The sequence below is a fragment of the Octopus sinensis genome, linkage group LG7 (assembly GCF_006345805.1).
Source record: "Octopus sinensis linkage group LG7, ASM634580v1, whole genome shotgun sequence".
Taxonomy (NCBI): domain Eukaryota; kingdom Metazoa; phylum Mollusca; class Cephalopoda; order Octopoda; family Octopodidae; genus Octopus; species Octopus sinensis.
The window spans coordinates 105,875,341-105,894,507 of record NC_043003.1 but is presented as its reverse complement, the minus strand read 5'-3'; the positions used below and the strand labels follow the sequence as shown (position 1 = coordinate 105,894,507).

The window sequence follows — 19,167 nt, the reverse complement described above, 5'->3', positions numbered from 1 at the left end:
CTTCCTGGGTCTACCTCTTCCACAGTTTCCCTCTACTGTTAGGGTCTGACACTTTTTCACACAGCTGTCCTCATCCATACCCAACACATGATCATACCAGAAAATAATAAAATTCTGTTTTTAAAAATGCATAAAATACAAACTGAAAATTTCAATGTAAGGATTTGATAATTCTGTTTCATTAATGAAATAAACAGGAAAGTATTTAATAGTGTTCTGCGGTTGATGTTCTGTAGTTTCAATAAAAAAGAAAAACATGTAAGTAATTATACTGAACCACCTGCAATGAACAACTGTTGGGGAGTTTGTGCAGGTCTTTAGGGGACCCTGGAGATTTTAATAATGTCAGCAGGGTCTCTTATTCGTTGGGGTTACTACAGACACTGAATATCTTCCCAAAATGAGACAAGGTGAAGCTAGCCCAAGTGGGATTTGAACTCAGGCTATTCTAAATCATTAATCTGCCTCCTTAAAGTAATTATACTATAAGAACAAGCATGGCTGTGTGGTTAAGAAGCTAGCTTTGCAACCATGTGGTTTTGAGTTCAGTCCCATTGCACATCACCTTGGGAAAGTGTCTTTTACTATAGCCACGGGCCAACCAATGCCTTGTAAGTGAATCTAGTAAACAAAAAAACTGAGGAAGCCTGTCGTATTATGTGTGTTTGTCATTCTTTTCCCATTGCTTGACAACCAACATTGGTTTGTTTACACCCCTGTAACAGCAGTTCAGCCAAAGAGACCAATAAACTTTAAAAAAAAAAAAGCATTGCTGTTAGAGAACGCTTCGAAGATAAAAAAAATCTTTGTGATTAAGTAAATGTTGATCTGTTGACAGAAGCTGTCTTCTGTAAAACAATTTATTGGTTTGGTTTGAAATAAGAGGCATTCCTAAAGTTTCACAAGGAATTTTAGACATGAACAGCAGCCGTTTAAAGTGAGATATGATTGATTGTCATTGAAATGAATGTCTGCATGAAATTTCATTATTTTGACCTGGAAAGATATGCATAGGATTTGAATAGATTTAATTATTTGCAATGAAGTTGATGAGTGTATCTAAGTTGACATGTTTGTGAGGGGGGGGGGGAAGAAGAGGAATCTGACCTTTCAGAATTCTCCGTTTGTGGGAAAGAAATTTTCCCACCATCACCACCAAAGCCAATATTTTCTTCTCTTTCTCAGATGAAACGACACAAAAGGTCAGTGTCCCCTCTATGCCTCACTCTCTTCAAACTTTCCTCTATTTTTTATTAGCATCACAGACCAGTCTTCTCACAATCTGGTCTTTATTCACAAGATGTGCTAAACTTAGTTTACAGGTTTCAGTCATTGGACTGCGGCCATGCTGGGGCAGCATCTTGCAATGGTTTAGACAAACAAATTAGTCCAAGTCTTTTTGTTTCGTTTTGTTTTTAATCCTGGCATTTATTCTGTCAGTTTCTTTTTGCCGAACTCTAAGTTAAAGGGAGGTAAGTAAATCAACACTAGCTGTCAGACAGTGGGGGGGGGGGCAAAAAAGAAATAAAGACACACACATACATATATGGGCTTCCACACAGTTTCTTGTTTCTTTATTGCCCACAAGGGGCTAAACAGAGGGGACAAACAAGGACAGACAAAGGGATTAAGTTGATTACAACGACCCCAGTGCGTAACTGGTACTTAATTTATCGACCCCGAAAGGATGAAAGGCAAAGTTGACCACAGTGGAATTTGAACTCAGATCATAGCAGCAGACAAAATACTGCTAACGTTTCTGCCAGCTCACCACCTGTTTCTGTCTACCAAATTTATCCATAAGGCCTGGTCAGCCCAAGGTTATAGTAGAAGAAATTCGCTGATGGTGCTGTGCTGTGGGACAGAACGTGAAACCACATGCTTGTAGAGCAAACTTCTTACACACAGCCATACCTGCAACTATATATTAAAAAGAAAAATATGGGTGATGTGGAAAGAGAATTCTGGACAAGCAACTAGGCTAAAAAAGGAAGGATTAGATAAACTGTCACACAAAGTAGTCAAGTACATTCTGATCAAGATATAAGTTGATAGGCTGAGGTTTAGAGGTGTGGTTAAGAAGCTGGCTTCCCAATACATCAACATCAATTTTTTAATTACTAAGTGGTATTTTACCAAGCTCAGAAGAATAAATGTGAAGTCAATTTGGGTGGGATCTGAAAACAGAAGGTAAAAGAGGATGTAAGCTATTAGGTTGGTGCATAATTATTGGGGCTTTTTTTCCAACAAATTTTATTCAACAAAAACATATTTAAATGATGGTCTGACCGTCTGCCAAGTAAATGGGAAGCAGTAATTGAAGTAGATGGTGAATATGCTCCAGAATAATCATTTAAAGATGTTTTTATTACATGTTATTGTTTTTGTTGAATAAAGTTTGTTGAAGAAAGCTGCAATAATTATGCATCAACCCAATACATACAAGATATTTTTGTCCAACTGTCTACTGATTCGATCGGCTACCAATTTTATTTTAGGAGTGTATAGAAATTTAGTCCACCACAAGGTCAAATCCCCATTGTGTTGTGTTGTGGATTGTCTGTCTCAAAAACACAAAGCTATGTCAACAGGGAACAAGCTTCTATTAGGGACTCCCACACTGGGACAGGTCAAAGGATAGAGACCAGGTTAATATGGACTGCTTCTTCTCAGAGGTAAAAATGAGGTTGTGTAAAATCAACACCCCTACTTAGAACAAAAACAAGGTTACAGAAGCATTGATGACAATCCAAAACCGACAAGGTTTTTGGAGATAAAGGCCCAGGCGGGAGGGGGGGGGGGCATATTGTGCAGTGCAACAAAATCCAAAAGGATAAGCCACACCTTAAAGAAACCAAAATCCAGTATTACACAGGAGTGGCTGCGTGGTAAGTAGCTTGTTTACTAACCACATGGTTCCGGGTTCAGTCCCACTGCGTGGCACCTTGGGCAAGTGTCTTCTACTATAGCCTCGGGCCGACCAATGCCTTGTGAGTGGATTTGGTAGACGGAAACTGAAAGAAGCCTGTCATATATATGTATATATATATGTATGTATGTGTGTGTATATGTTTGTGTGTCTGTGGTTGTCCCCCTAGCATTGCTTGACAACCGATGCTGGTGTGCTTATGTCCCCGTTACTTAGCGGTTCGGCAAAAGAGACCAATAGAATAAGAACTGGGCTTACAAAAGAATAAGTCCCGGGGTCGAGTTGCTCGATTAAAGGCGGTGCTCCAGCATGGCCGCAGTCAAATGACTGAAACAAGTAAAAGAGAGTAAGAGTAAAGAGTATTGGGCCCTGACCTGAAACCCACAAGAGAAGTGGAAGAGAGGAGACCCTAAAAATAGATGGAGGCAAATATAGAGTTGCAAAAGCAGGGACCCAACTGGAAAGAAACAGAAAAGACAACCCAGGGTCTAGAACAATAGAGAAAAGCTGTTGACGTCCTCTGCTCTATAAGGAGTGAAGGGCTTATGTAAGTAATAACAATTTAGAGCTATGATTGTGACATAAAGATGTAATGAATCTATATTCCACAATTGCAAAAAAACCTTGGAAACTTGCACTTTGTGGAAGATGACTGTTTCTGCAAGAAATTAGATAACACTGCAGGAAGGTGTTATGTTTGTAGCAACAAGTTTTACTGATGGGGAGAGAGAGACAGACAGAGTATTGCCTTGGAGAAAGAAATGAGTGAAAACAGAAAGACTGGGAGTATAATTTGTTTACAAGTTTAAAAAATGTTTCATCAACTAATATTGCAATGACTCATTGGCAACAACTAAACAGTTTTCCTACTAACCTCATTTAAGCTTTCGAATGCAGCCAAATGCTTTTAAGCAACTCACAGCTTGTGGCCTGTAAGTTTTCAACAAGCCTTAATTGCAATATTGCCAAATGAATTACTTCAAACGTTACCAATTCTTTCTAAATGGTTATTTTGTCAGAAATCTCCTTGTTGCTCCATCACTAGCTATTTTGGCCTCGTGTTTACAATTTATACACATGGCTGAGCTTCGTGTCAACTGAGATCCTTGCCACTCTGTTGAGGGTAACAAATCCTTTGTTTATTAAGACAGAACAACTGCCAACATAAGCTAATGAGCTGGCAGAGTCATTAGCACGTCAGACAAAACGTATAACAGCATTTCTTGCTGTTCTTTACATTCTGAGTTCAAATCCTGCCAGGGTCAACTTTGCCATTTATCCCTTCAGGAGCCAATAAAATAATGTACCAGAAAGTATTGGAATTAAGGTAATCAATTTGCCCCTTCCCTTGAAAACTGCTGGCTCTAAACTGTGCAATGGACTGGTGTCGCATTCAAGAGAATATTGTGATTGCAGTGAAATGAAAACTGAGTAACTGGCCACATGAGACCTAGGGCTAAAAAAAATTAAAACTGCCAACTGAAAGAGTAAACTTCTAAGCTGCCTCATTCATCTATCTGCCAAACAATTCACTGACATTTTGTTCTGGATACCTACTCCAAGATAATGAAAAATAATACCCTCATCTTGGGGTTGATGGTATTATTAACCATGGGCTGTTTCCTGAAGGTCTTGTGGTTGTATTAGCTAGATTGGTGGGGGGGGGGGGTCTCTCATGCCCCTGCTTTATACAGCATACACACTACCATTATTAGCATAAAAAAACTTGCAAGTCATATTGCAGAAGTTATGGTTAACATAATGGTAATATTGCATAAAGTGACCACTTTATTAGCTACAATTCCAGATCTTGTAGCAAGAGCAATCATTTTTATTGGGCTTTAATATGATCAGATGAGGCAGTTTCACCAATCTGCAAAAAACTTCTTTATCCTTTTAGTATTCAAATTAGTCTGTCAAATGTAATGCATTAATTATTCACATTGCTTTGAAATACATTATTTACATTTGACAGATATTTGTCCTCATCTTGTTTGTTGTTAACACAACATTTCGGCTGATATACCCTCCAGCTTTCATCGGGTGTCTTGGGGAAATTTCGAACCTAGGTTCTCATTCCTAAGCTATTTTTCAATGTTATTAATATTAATTTTATTATTATTATTATTCAGATCACAGCCTGGAATCGAACTCGGAATCTTGGGGTTAGTAGCCTGATTCCAGGCAGTGACCTGAATAATAATAACATCGAAAAATACCTTAGGAATGAGAAGCCAGGTTTGAAATTTCCCCAAGACACCTGATGAAGACTGGAGGGTATATTAACCGAAATGTTGTGTTAACAACCAACAAGATGAGGACAAATATTCGTCAAATGTAAATAATGTGAATAATGTACATAATTCCTCATCTCTTAACCCTTTTGTTACCAACCTGGCCAAATCCGGCTCTGGCTCTGTAGTACAAATGTCTTGTTTTCATAAGTTTTGCATTAAAACATACCACCAAACCCTACTTGCAATTTATATTCCTAACACTAGCTTAATGATAACTGAGTTATTTTACTAAATTCTTTGTTATATTTTAAATAATTGAAAGAAACACAGAGCATCTCAAAATAAATACAGTTACGAAAGGGTTAAATATAAAACTGCATTGCTGCTTTGAAGTAGTCATGCATTATCTCGTAGCTTCAAGATTTCAATGATGTGATTATTTTTAAAATGACATTGCAGGGTAGGTGTGAGAGGCCAGAGCTGACTGGTTTGAAAGCAAACCAGTAAAAGATTTAGGTTGGATATACTCTTTACTCTTTTACTTGTTTCAGTCATTTGACTGCGGCCATGCTGGAGCACCGCCTTTAGTCGAGCAAATCGACCCAGGACTTATTCTTTGTAACCCCAGTACTTATTCTATCGGTCTCTTTTGCCGAACCGCTAAGTGACGGGGACATAAACACACCAGCATTGGTTGTCAAGCAATGCTAGGGGGACAAACACAGACACACAAACACACCCACACATATATATATACATATATACGACAGGCTTCTTTTCAGTTTCCGTCTACCAAATCCACTCACAAGGCATTGGTCGGCCCGGGGCTATAGCAGAAGACACTCACCCAAGGTGCCACGCAGTGGGACTGAACCCGGAACCATGTGGCTGGTTAGCAAGCTACTTACCACACAGCCAGTCCGGCGTGATGTGATTATTTTTAAAATGACATTGCAGGGTAGGTGTGAGAGGCCAGAGCTGGCTGGTTTGAAAGCAAACCAGTAGAAGATTTAGGTTGGATATGGTTGGTTTAAATTTTTGAAGGGCTTAAACGCATGCAATACAGTGATTATTAGAACTTCATTGAGTTTCGTCATTGTGAGTTAACAATTTCCCAGATGCAATCAAGACTTTGGTCAGCCTGAGGCTTCAGTAGAAGACACTTGCCCAAGGTGCCATGCGGTGAGACTGAACCCAGAACCATGTGGTTGGGAAGCAAGCTTTTTAACCACACACCCACTCCTGCCCTTTGACTGGCACTTATTTTATTTCCAGATTAATCCTTAATCCAGCTGTAATCTGAATAGATTACAGCTGGATTAAGGATTAATCTGGAAACTCCACCGTTTAATGGGACTTTATTGACTTTTTTAGCCAACACTATACCAGATGTACTTGTAGAATGTGGAATTAACTAAGAATTAACTAAGAAAGACAGCTACCTCAAAACCTTCTGGCTACCACACTGGTGAAATTACTTGAAAATTCCTGAGCATTTTGAAACATTTTAAACAAGTAGTGAATTTTGGGGAAAACAGTTATTCTACCACCCAAGAAATTAATTCCAAAAATGACAAAAGTGAACAACTTAAAGATGAAAGTGACCAAAGTGATTCAGTAGAGGGTAACATTTGGTATATATTATGGATATGCACACACACAACATCATGAAAATGCATGTATACATGTGTGAACATCAATGGAATTTGTAGTTTTGTGGTACCAGTGCCGGTGGTACATAAGAAAACCATCCGAACGTGGCTGTAGCCAGTACCGCAATGACTGGCCTCCGTGCTGGTGGCACGTAACAAACACCATCCGATCGTGGCTGTGCCGTCCTCGCCTGGCCTCCGTGCCGGTGGCACGTAAAAAACACCATCCGAGCATGGCCGTTCGCCAGCCTCGTCTGGCACCTGTGTCGGTAACACATAAAAAGCACCCGCTACACTCACGGAGTGGTTGGCGTTAGGAAAGGCATCCAGCTGTAGAAACACTGCCAGATCTGACTGGCCTGGTGCAGCCTTCGGGCTTCCCAGACCCCTGTTGAACCGTCCAACCCATGCTAGCATGGAAAGCGGACGTTAAACGATGATGATGATGATTATTATTATTATTATTAAAGAGTGAGCTGGCAGAATTAGTTAGCACGCCAGGAGAAATGCTTATTTTGTCTTGATATGTTCTGAGTTCAAATTCCGCCAAGGTCAACTTTACCTTTCATCCTTTTGGGGGTCAACAAAGTAAGTACCAGTTGAACACTGGGGTCGATGTAAACAACACCCCCTAACCCACCAAACTGCTGCCCTTGTGGCAAAATTTGAAACCATTATTATTATTATTATTGTGGTGAGCTGGCACAATGGTTAGCATACCAGGCAAAATGCTTTGCGACATTTCGTCTGCCTTTACATTCTGTGGTCAAATTTCAGTGAAGTCGACTTTGCCTTTCATCTTTTCAGGGTCAATAAAATAAGTGCCAGTCAAAGGGCAGGAGTGGGTGTATGGTTAAAAAGCTTGCTTCCCAACCACATGGTTCTGGGTTCAGTCTCACCGCATGGCACCTTGGGCAAGTGTCTTCTACTGAAGCCTCAGGCTGACCGAAGTCTTGTGAGTGGATTTGGTAGATGGAAACTGAAAGAAGCCCATCATATATATATATATATATATGTTTGTGTGTCTCCACCACCCTTACTTGACAACTGAAGTTGGTGTGTTCACATCCCCACAACTTAGCGGTTCGGCAAAAGAGATCGACAGAATAAGTACTCAGCTTACAAAGACTAAGTCCTGGGATCAATGTTCCGACTAAAGGCGGTGCTCCAGCATGGCCACAGTAAATGACTAAAACAAATAGAATTATAAGTGCTAGGGTTGATAAATCAACTACTTCCTCCCCCCTAAAATTGCTGGCCTTGTGCCAAGATTTGAAACCATTATTACTATTGGTAGACATAGCAGTTAGGCTGAAAATGGGTTCAAGAAAATAAGTACCACGTAATAAGGTCAATTCATTCTGACATGTTCCTGACCCCACTTTAACCAAGATATAAAGTCATTATTATTAACGGTAGCACTGAGGGAGATTTTTTTTCGTTTTTTGGTAATTTTTTTTTTTCCATTGAATCCCTATCAAAACCAGTAAATGTGTACCTGCTACCTGAATACCCTAACCCCCTTCCTAAACATTGTGGGACACAATTTGTTTAAGCTATTGGAAATCATTTAGTTACGTACACATGGACACGGGACATCCTGTTAAACACATGAAATCTAAAGGTTTACATAATGTTGAGAAGTTTCTGAAATAGTTGCTTCAAAACAGTGTGTGTGTGTGTGTGTGTGTGTGTGTGTAGTAGTAGTAATGGTTGTGGTGGTGGTAGTAGTGGTGGATGAACAGTAGAGTGGATGAAAGATAGATTAGATGATTTGTGAAAAGCATGTATAGTAATACCCACTTTCTTCTAAATTGTTTGACCCTTTTGTTACCATATTTCTGTTGAGATGCTCTGTATTTCTTTCAATTAATTTTAAATATAACAAATACAGTTCTATACTTAAGAGATGAGGAATTATGTACATTAATTACATTTGACAGATATCTGTCCTCTTCTTGTTTGTTGTTAACACAACGTTTCGGCTGATATACCCTCCAGCCTTCATCAGGTGCCTTGGGGAAATTTCAAACCTGGGTTCTCATTCCTAAGGTATTTTTCGATGTTATTATTATAATTATTATTATTATCCAGGTCACTACCTGAGATCGAACTCAGAATCTTGGGGTTAGTAGCCCGCACTCTTAACCACTACGCCATATCAGCTGAAACGTTGTGTTAACAACAAACAAGATGAGGACAAATATGTCACATGTAAAGAATATATATAACAAAGAATTTAGTAAAATAACTTAGTTATCATTCAGCTAGTGTTAGGAACATAAATTGTGACTAAGGTTTGGTGGAAGATTTTAATTCAAAACTTTTGCAAACAAGCCAGAGGCTGATTCAGCCGGTTGGTATCGAAAGGGTTAATTCAAGAATTGATACATTGGACTGGTTACAAAACACACACAAAGACGGCAAATAATTTCTGCTGAGCAGAGGAGGGCAAAAATTATTTAGCAAAGCTTGTAAATCAGGATAAATTCATAAAACCCTTCACTGAAAAGAGAGACACTTTTTCTTATTCTCCCTCCAACAAAGTGGTTTGTTCAAAACATTAGGATTCTTGGCTTTTCACAGCAGATCAGCTCAACCAGAATTATGGATTTTAAATTTAGCATGCACAAGTTCAGCTTTGAAAGATTCGTTTATTTCTTTAGTACTCTACATTACTATTATCATCATCATCATTTAACATCCACTTTCCATGCAGGCATGGGTTGGACGGTTCGACAGGATCTGGCAAGCTGCAAAGCAGTGCCAAGCTCCAGTGTCGGTTTTGGCATGGTTTCTATGGCTAGATGCCATTTCTAACACCAACCACTGCACTAGGTGCTTTTCTTGCATCCCTGGCACTACTTGCAAGAACAGGAAAAGGAAAAGAAAAACCTCTCAACTATGTGACGGAGAGAGGATTTGGGAGGTGGGTGAGGAGGTGGCTTTATGCCAGGTGTTGAGAGGCTAAAGATGATAGCAAGACAAGCACACGTTTCTTGCTGTAATAAATATTTGTTGTACATTGGGAGGATCATGTTGCCAACATATGGACTGATTGTATTTCAGTTTATTATCAATTGATTGATCTTTCCTTTTATAATTTTTAAATTTTTATTCAGGCATTGGTAACAACAGGCAAAAAGACACATTTACCAAATGTTAAATTAGATAAGTACTAAACAAGGAAATTTGAAGAATATTATAATTCTTTCTTCCTTATTTCGTACAATACTTTCAAACCACACTTCAAAAAAAATAAAAACTACTCTAAACAATTTTGTGACATTAACACCTTATGTAAGACACAAAGATACTTTTGTTTAGATAAAGCCTTGTTGCAAGCATAACTCTTACCTGTATATCACAGGTATTAATAGATGTAAAATAGCTCTAGCAAACCAACAAGGAAGCTTTCTATGCAGTTGCTCAACTTAGTAGAAAAGATAGCTAAATCTCCCTCAAAAATATATCTTGCTGCCAAAGATTATGCATTGGGTAAAGTAGTCCCATATATATATATATATATATATATATATATATATATATGAGCAAGACCTGTTTATGGGATTATCCTGGGTTTCCTGTCCATAAAGGGTTTACCTTTATGGCATATGATCAGAGCCCAAAATCTCTTGGCCTAAGACCTCTTCAGAAGAGGCCAACAGGTTCTGGGGTCTGACAATATGCCATAAACATATATATCATCATCATCATTGTTTAATGTCTGTTTTCCATACTGGCATGGGTTAGATGGTTTGATTGGGGGACTGGCAAGCCAGTAGGCTGCACCAAGCTCCAATCTCATCTGGCAAGGTTTCTACAACTGGATGCCCTTCCCAATGCCAACTACTCCGAGAGTGTAGTGGGTGCTTTTTATGTACCACTGGCATGCGAGCCAGTCAGGGGGAGACTGGCATCAACCATGTTTGGATGGTGCTTTTTACATGCCACCAGCACCGGGAGCCAATCAGGCGGCACTGACATTGACCCATGCTTGAATGGTGCTTATTACGTGCCACCAACACAGGTGCCAGTCAGGCGGCACTGGCATCAGCCACAACTACAAATTCCATTTTGGTTTTGATCTTGGATTATATATATATATATATATATATATAACAATTTAGCTAGGTGTTAAATAACCACATGAGGGATATTAAATATCCAAAGAATTTATTGGGTTTTTTTTACCTATATCGATAACAATGTTATGAACTATCACTCTTAACAAACAGGTAAATAAATAAATAAACATAGTTTATCAATATAATAATATAAATTAGAAATGGAAACTAAAACAAATTAAACAATTAAAAAATTTAATCATTAAATAATAAAATTTAATAAAATTTTATTACTTTATACAAGGCAAATGACATCTCATAAATTACAGCTGTTTCAATTCCATTAATAAAAACAAGTTTTCCAAGAATAAAATACCGTTTTTTTCATGAGTTATTTTAAGAAGATAAGTTGATCTGTTGAAACCTCGTTATATGTAAACAGTAATTTATTATTCTTGAAAAACTTGGTTTTATTAATGGAGTTGAAACAGCTGTAATTTATGAGATGTGTCATTTGTATCAGATAATAAAATTGAATTGAATTTATTTAATGATTAAATTATTTAATTGTTCAATTTATTGTTTTGTTTTCCATTTCTAATTTATATATATATATATATATATATATATATATATATATATATATATATTGAAGTAGATAAATGAATTATCTTATTACGGATTATTCAAATGATAACTGACACCTGGGTAGCAAAAATCACAACAGAAAAAGCACGGTTGAGGTTACGACCATGGGGCCTAAAATCCGTGCCTTAGTGCGGAAATTTGAAGTTTTATATATTTAGTGTAGGAAGAAATGGAGCTGAACGAAGATTTAACAAAGATTTTTATTTATATATATATATATATATATATATATATATATATACGAGCAAAACATCCAATGGACGGTGCTGAGTTGTCAAACATTTAAACCAAATTTTCTCAAAACAACTTGTCCAACCGTCCCATAGGCCTCCCCTTTGAGAAACACTGATTTAATCTAAATTTGAGACACCAGCAAAAGAAGAAATAAAGATAGACTTTTTCTATTCCAAGAAAAACAAATTTACAAATGCCCGTTCCCACGGCTTTATCGATCGCATTCTCACCTGGAATCGATTTTTGTAATTTTTTCAAGACTTATACACGCCCTGATACCGTTGGTATCTACACATCAAATTTGAGCGCAATCGAATGGAGGATGCCCGAGATCCTAGAAGACACACACAGACAGACAGACAGAACGGATTTTATATAATAGACAAGATGACCGCGAATGAAATGGTTTTAATCAATAATTCTATTCAAACAAAGCTGATCTAGAACCAAAGATATATATAAGTTCTAAAAATACACTGAGCTGCAATAATAGAAAAAGTCAGTGGAATTTTGCAAGAGCTGCTTCTGTGTAACCGCAGTTATGTCCCTTACATCATAAAGGTATCAAATCAGTATTTTGATTGATTTGGTATTGATGACACGCTGAAATATTAGGTACTTGCGTAAATTGATGCGGACCCCCTGGCGACTTCAAAAGTTATTTGTAGCTTTTCCACGGAAATTGTAACAATATATTAAGAGATACATAAGTTTTATTGACTAAATTAAATGGATAAGCGTCAAGCTTGAGCCATCTATCCAAAAGGCAAGGTGTTTTAGAACAAGATCAACTTAATACACAATCGTGTCAAATGCTTGATGTTCCTCCGAGGCCCTATAAATAATAATAAATGTAATCTGAGCAATAGGCGCAGGAGTGGCTGTGTGGTAAGTAGCTGGCTTACCAACCACATGGTTCCGGGTTCAGTCCCACTGCGTGACACCTTGGGCAAGTGTCTTCTGCTATAGCCCCGGGCCGACCAAAGCCATGTGAGTGAATTTGGTAGACGGAAACTGAAAGAAGCCCGTCGTATATATGTATATATATATATATGTATGTGTGTATGTTTGTGTGTCTGTGTTTGTACCCCTAGCATTGCTTGACAACCGATGATGGTGTCCCCGTCACTTAGCGGTTCGGCAAAAGAGACCGATAGAATAAGTACTGGGCTTACAAAGAATAAGTCCCGGGGTCGAGTTGCTCGACTAAAGGCGGTGCTCCAGCATGGCCGCAGTCAAATGACTGAAAGAATCTACCGCAGCAGACACTAAACATGGAGAAAGCGCTTTTTCAGTGGCAAATTCAAGATCCATTCCTGTGCCACGTTTTGTCAAAGCTGTAAAAAAAAAAAAAAGGGTAGAACAGTGAGCCATGGTTGGCCGGTCTTCTGCCTCACAAAAAAAAAGTATCTTATAAGGTTATTTAATCTGGATTTATTTCTTTGGTAACTGCGCTTTCTGGTACTGGTTACATGGATAACTGAGAAAATTATTTTTATCAAAATTCTCAAAGACGCAGGTTCTTCCGTAATGTTCACTTATTCTTTTACTTGTTTTAGTCATTTGACTGCGGCCATGCTGGAGCACCGCCTTTGGTCGAGCAAATCGACCCCGGGACTTATTCTTTGTAAGCCCAGTACTTATTCTATCGGTCACTTTTGCCGAACCGCTAAGTGACGGGGACGTAGACACACCAGCATCGGTTGTCAAACAATGCTAGGAGGACAAACACAGACACACAAACACACATATATATATATATATATTATATATATATATACGACAGGCTTCTTTCAGTTTCCGTCTACCAAATCCACTCACAAGGCTTTGGTCGGATCGGGGCTATAGCAGAAGACACTTGCCCAAGATGCCACGCAGTGGGACTGAACCCGGAACCATGTGGTTGTTTAGCAAGCTACTTACCACACAGCCACACCTGCGCCTTGTCAACCTGGAAATATAATCCCCAAAATAAATGCTGTTTCTTTGGCTAATTCTGAAGTAACAGCACAAATTTCACGGCGTCGTTATAAACTAGAATATCTACAAAAATAGATTTAAAAAACACTTTCTCTTCTTTCATAACTCTGAGCTGATAAGAAATCACAGGAAATTTAATTTATACAGAATCTGAATTTTTTTTTTTTAATTTGTGATTTTACTCACATATAAGTGGTTGGAAAACTAATTACTAAACCATATCAAAATATTTCTCTAAACTGCAAACCTGTTGCAACTAAAATTCGCCAGTCCAGTTTGAAAGAGTAAAAAAAACTTACAGAAATTTAATTTCAAAATTCTATGAAAAAAAAAAAGTTTTGGTGGGCGCAGCTTTTGGTTGTTATTGTCAATTCCGTTAACAAAAAAGGTCCGCAGATTTCTCTTAAATTATTGACAGTTTTACAGAGCTTCGAGGTAATCCGTTTGACTGGATGGTTGAGAGGCAATGTTGTTTGTACTAACAAGTGTTATTTAAAAACTTGATCAAAGCCTTTTCAAGTAACAGGACTCATGTTCTCAGTCCTTCAAGGAGTCGTCAATGGATTTATCAACAAAAATAACCTTACGAAGTTTATTGTGAAACAAAATCAGAACATGATACGACTCTTTCAAATTTCTTTAAAGCAGTGGAACGTGATAATCTGAAATAAACGTAAATAAAGGCCTAATATCTATTAATTTGTTAGGTGATCTAATTTTAGATAAAGAATTATGCTCCAATCCAGAATGCCTTCGTACAATGGGTGCTTAGGTTCTTTGCGTACTACAACACAAAAGTCGACAAGATTTTGTTGTTTACCATTAAAAATAGAATAAAAAAAGAATGAAAACAGTATTAACATTCTGGTGAGTAAACTGGTGGTAATTTTCTTGGCACTTATCATTCTGAAAATAAAACTTTAGCCTCAATACCGAAAAAGAAGCTTCTATAGTCAGAGAGGCTGTTAAAAAACATTTTTTCCTTAGTGACAGATAAACTAACCATTACATTTATGTTTGAGGAAAAAAAAATTGGGAAAAAGAATTAAAATGATATAAAATTGTCCGCTGGAGAATGGAACTTACCCTACCTATCTCCGGATCGGAGAATTTTTCAGTTCTGTGTCTTATATTCGTTCTACTGCTCAGATGTCGACAAATTTAGAATACAACTTATTTACTACGGCCAGTCTGAAAGAACTGTCACGTATGCCATATGTAAATACAATTAAACTCAAAAGTTATCGTCCGAAAGAGAATTCTCTAAACAAAACTTCTCATCCATATCAAAGCTTATCCCCTCGCCTAACCGTGTCTTATTACAAATACTTATTTCTACTAATTACTAGAAATATCTCCTTCGTGTCTCCCTGATCTGAAACTATTACTAAAGCGGCATGAGATTTCTACAAGCACTACAAACACCATATACACACCTCAAGGGAACACGCAGTAGGAAAGGTGTAATGGAACCATATAAAATTAGGTCTAAAGTCGTATGACAACCACCGTTATATACATTTTGTTTTTTCATTACTGTTTTCAATTTCGTTTTCGTCTCTTGTATTCACATCCGTCTTGTGCGTTCACATTCCTGTCTTCTACCAAGAAATCTAATGCTTACAGCTTAGTTTTTTTTCTTGGGGCTGGCCGAGTTGGAGCAAATATCAGAATTGAACAGCCGAAATTTGCTATGATGATTCGGTGTCTGACTGAAGATTGAAGGCTTCGAATGATTTGTCTGTGTTCCGTGTTCGTCCCTTCCTGTATTTCACGTTCATTATATATAAAAACATTCATTCTTATATATATATATATATATATACAAGATAAATTGGATATACGTTATCCCATAGCGGGTTGCATTTACAACCCCTATCTCAATTTGTATATACACACACACACATATATATATATATATATATATATATATATTATATATATATATACACACACACACACATATATATATATATAAAATTAGAGCTTAAAAATAAAAGGTTAAAACATTTCATAACCTTTATAGGCATGGCTGTGTGGTAAGAAGTTTGCTTCCTAACAACAATGTTCCGGGTTCTATCCCACTTCTATTATCGCCTCGCGCTAAGCCTTGTAAGTGAATAGACAGAAAATGAAAGAAGCTCGTCGTAAATACAGGCTTGAGACATATTTACATGGAGCACAAAATACAGAGTGTAAAATGAAGGGGGAAACATACATACCGGAGTAGGCACAAGGTGGAAAAAAGAGTACTCAAATACCAGAGGCAGAGTAATATGCTTTATTTAAAAGCAAGAAATATAACAAAAACTGTTACTCAGAGTAACAGCTTTTGTTTTATTTCTGTTGCTTTAAAATAAAGTATATATATATATATATAAAGCGACTGAAGAAGGGGAATTTTCCTTGTTTGTATGTCCTGTACTCTATTTTTTCGTTTAAAAAAATGTCCATTTCCTCGGTTTTGTGTTTATGTTTTCGTTTCTCATTGTGTTCGAGTTTTTTTTGGTGTCCTGTACCCATATATGCATGTATATATACATGTAGAAGTAGGTACATACATATATGTATGTATATATGCATATGTTTTATTTATTTATCTATATAAATATATATATTACGCACACACACACACGTTTGAAACTTGTGCTCCATTCCGATGCTCTTCACGTGTACAGAAATTGAAACAAACTCTGGCTAGCAATGGAGTAAATTATCAACTTGGAACAAATAAATAAGCTCTGTTCTATGTAGCCTTAGTTGTTCTCCGTTTGTATATCCAAACATGAACGTAACCGTGCATGGAAAGAGGGAGAAAGAAGGGCCACCACGGCTTGCACAACCCCAGAGAGAACTCGGTGCTTTCAGAGAGTAAACATTTACTGTGGGAATTTGAAGAGGCGATGTCTCACAGAGACCCGCTGTTTCATCCCGGACTGGGAATCTTCAGACTATATATGGCAAATACCTGTACTCGTCTGTTATTCAAATACATGCCAGTGGCCACAGAATTGGTCAATGTTAATTCCTTGAGGAGTTGCTTTAATAAAAAGGAAACGAATTAAAAACATGGCACTGCACTGATAGAACGTCGGTAAGTTCAATAGAACGTTGTGAGTTCGAATTCCGCTGAGGTCGACTTTGCCTTTCATCCTTTCGGGGTCGATAAATTAAGTACCAGTTACGCACTGGGGTCGATGTAATTGACTTAATACCTATGTCTGTCCTTGTTTGTCCCCTCTATGTTTAGCCCCTTGTGGGTAATAAAGAAATAGGTAAGTGCCTGTCTTAAGAAAATCGGTGGAAATGGGTTTAGATATACGTACCAGTGATGAGGACAACTTTGTCTTTAGCGGGGAGGCGGCTCGCTGGTAGAATCCAGTAGACCAGCATACAAGCGAGGGCGAAGGTTCCGACTCCGTGGGGACCTTTGACAAGGAACTGGCACAATGGTTCGCCGAGAAACAAGGTAACCAAACTTAAAAAAGAGCGGAAACCGAAACGGATCTCATTGGTGAGGAATTTAGTTAGCACTGCCGTCGCAAATACGATGGTAACACTGCAGTAGAGCAACGAGTAGAACATGTAGTCGCTGTTTTCGCCTGTAAGATCGAAATCCATTCTGGATTAAATTGAATGAAATAATAACTTGTTCCGCTGGTCTGATCTTATAGTTGTGAACCAAAGAAAGTAAATGAATTAATTCAGGTTTATTGTGAGCTTTGTAAGCATCATCGCCAACATCTTCGAGGGAAAAACTTCAGCGATACAAATCGAGCACCTTGCTAGAAATACTTATGGAACCTTCTCAGCCATCCTTCTCAGATGAACATTTAGCTTTTGTAACGTCAACGTTGATTGGACGAGGTTTAAGAATTCATATGTTACGCGTTATTTGATTGGTTCAGAAAAGTAGGCTGCGCTAATCAAGATGGCAGCTTACTTCGATGTAAACATGTTGTGTCTTCTTCTCTTAATATTTTCTCTAAATTTTGTCTCATCTTTTGTAAGTAAATCTTAAACTTCATCTTTGATTTTTGGCAGAGTTTTCGAGAAGCTCTCCCCTCAATTCCCATACGTCGTGGCAAAGAATAACGCTAGTTTTTCCCCTTCATTTCCTAATATTTCCTGTCTTTTAGTTTTCTGCTAAAAGTGACGGAAATTGAAATTCGGAAAAATCATTTTTATTTTAAAATTTTCAGTGTTTTTACAATTTTTTAGCCCCCAACTTTTGTAATTTTTCCTTCTCCCATAATATATGGGACTTCAAAGAATAGATATTCCAAAATTCCGCCAATTTTTTTTTTTTTTTTAACCTTATTCCATCATTTATTCATATTTCTGAAAAGATCCTTTCTGATTGTTCGTCCCCCAAAAAAGGGTTCAAACCGGCTTTTTTGCTGTCCTATTCTTCATACATTGAAACTTATCATTAAAATAAACTGACCGTTTTTCATAATTATACCATTTATAAATCTCTGAACATTCTGAGATGACCAAAATTTCATTTATATAAAACAACCTATAAATCAGCTGTTGATCACCAAACAGGCCCTATGGCTAAAACCAATAATAACAGTGATAATATGTATAGTTATTTTATTAACACTCTTTACTCTTTTATTCTTTTACTTGTTTCAGTCATTTGACTGCGGCCATGCTGGAGCACCGCCTTTAGTCGAGTAAATCGACCCCAGGACTTATTCTTTTGTAAGCCCAGTACTTATTATATCAGTCTCTTTTGCCGAACCGCTAGTGACGGGGACGTAAACACACCAGCATTGGTTGTCAAGCAATGCTAGGGGGACAAACACAGACACACAAACATATACACACTTTTATATTTATATACATATATACGACAGGCTTCTTTCAGTTTCCGTCTACCAAATCCACTCACAAGGCCTTGGTCGGCCCGGGGCTATAGCAGAAGACACTTGCCCAAGATGCCACGCAGTGGGACTGAACCATGTGGTTGGTTAGCAAGCTACTTATCGCACAGCCACTCCTGCGCCTGTAAATAATACATAATTAAAATTACCAAATAATATCACTCCTACAAATGATGCAGTGAAATTTAATGTTTAATTTAGAAAGAAGGTGATTTATTAACTTCCTTTTGAATAAGTGCTGTCGTCTTAAATATATTTGAATTATCTCTTATGATAAAAGGCATATTTATATAAAATATATATTAAGGTGAAAACAATTCAATATTTGAATGATGAATTGGTGTTGCTAAATTTGGTTTACAATTAGCACAAGGCTTCAACACACAATCTAGATTATTCTAGTTGGTAAGACTTAAAGGAAGAAAGTTCAAATATTCACTAAATTAAACCCTTCAGTGATACTAGAATATAAAGTCTAACAAGGAAGCCGGTATTGGCCGTTCTGTGTGTTAGAAATAACAGCTTAAT

General features: G+C 37.5%; 2 protein-coding genes across 3 annotated transcripts in view; one reads left to right on the top strand and one right to left on the bottom strand.

Moving 5' to 3' along the window:
* The window catches only part of LOC115213937 (retinol dehydrogenase 7), a 31,644-nt gene extending 14,246 nt beyond the window's left edge, over positions 1 to 17,398 (bottom strand). The window contains exon 1 of the mRNA XM_029782937.2: positions 17,074 to 17,398. Within this exon, the coding sequence (XP_029638797.1) occupies positions 17,074 to 17,368 (295 nt within the window). The 5' untranslated portion in view covers positions 17,369 to 17,398. The remainder of the gene's footprint in view (positions 1 to 17,073) is intronic.
* A 217-nt stretch (positions 17,399 to 17,615) lies between these two features.
* The window catches only part of LOC115213938 (ER membrane protein complex subunit 10), a 30,408-nt gene continuing 28,856 nt past the window's right edge, over positions 17,616 to 19,167 (top strand). The window contains exon 1 of one of the 2 annotated variants that reach the window (XM_029782940.2): positions 17,616 to 17,753. In XM_029782940.2, coding sequence (XP_029638800.1) covers positions 17,679 to 17,753 — 75 coding nt within the window. In that variant the 5' untranslated portion in view covers positions 17,616 to 17,678. The remainder of the gene's footprint in view (positions 17,754 to 19,167) is intronic. The other variant, XM_036505073.1, reaches the window with a different exon arrangement.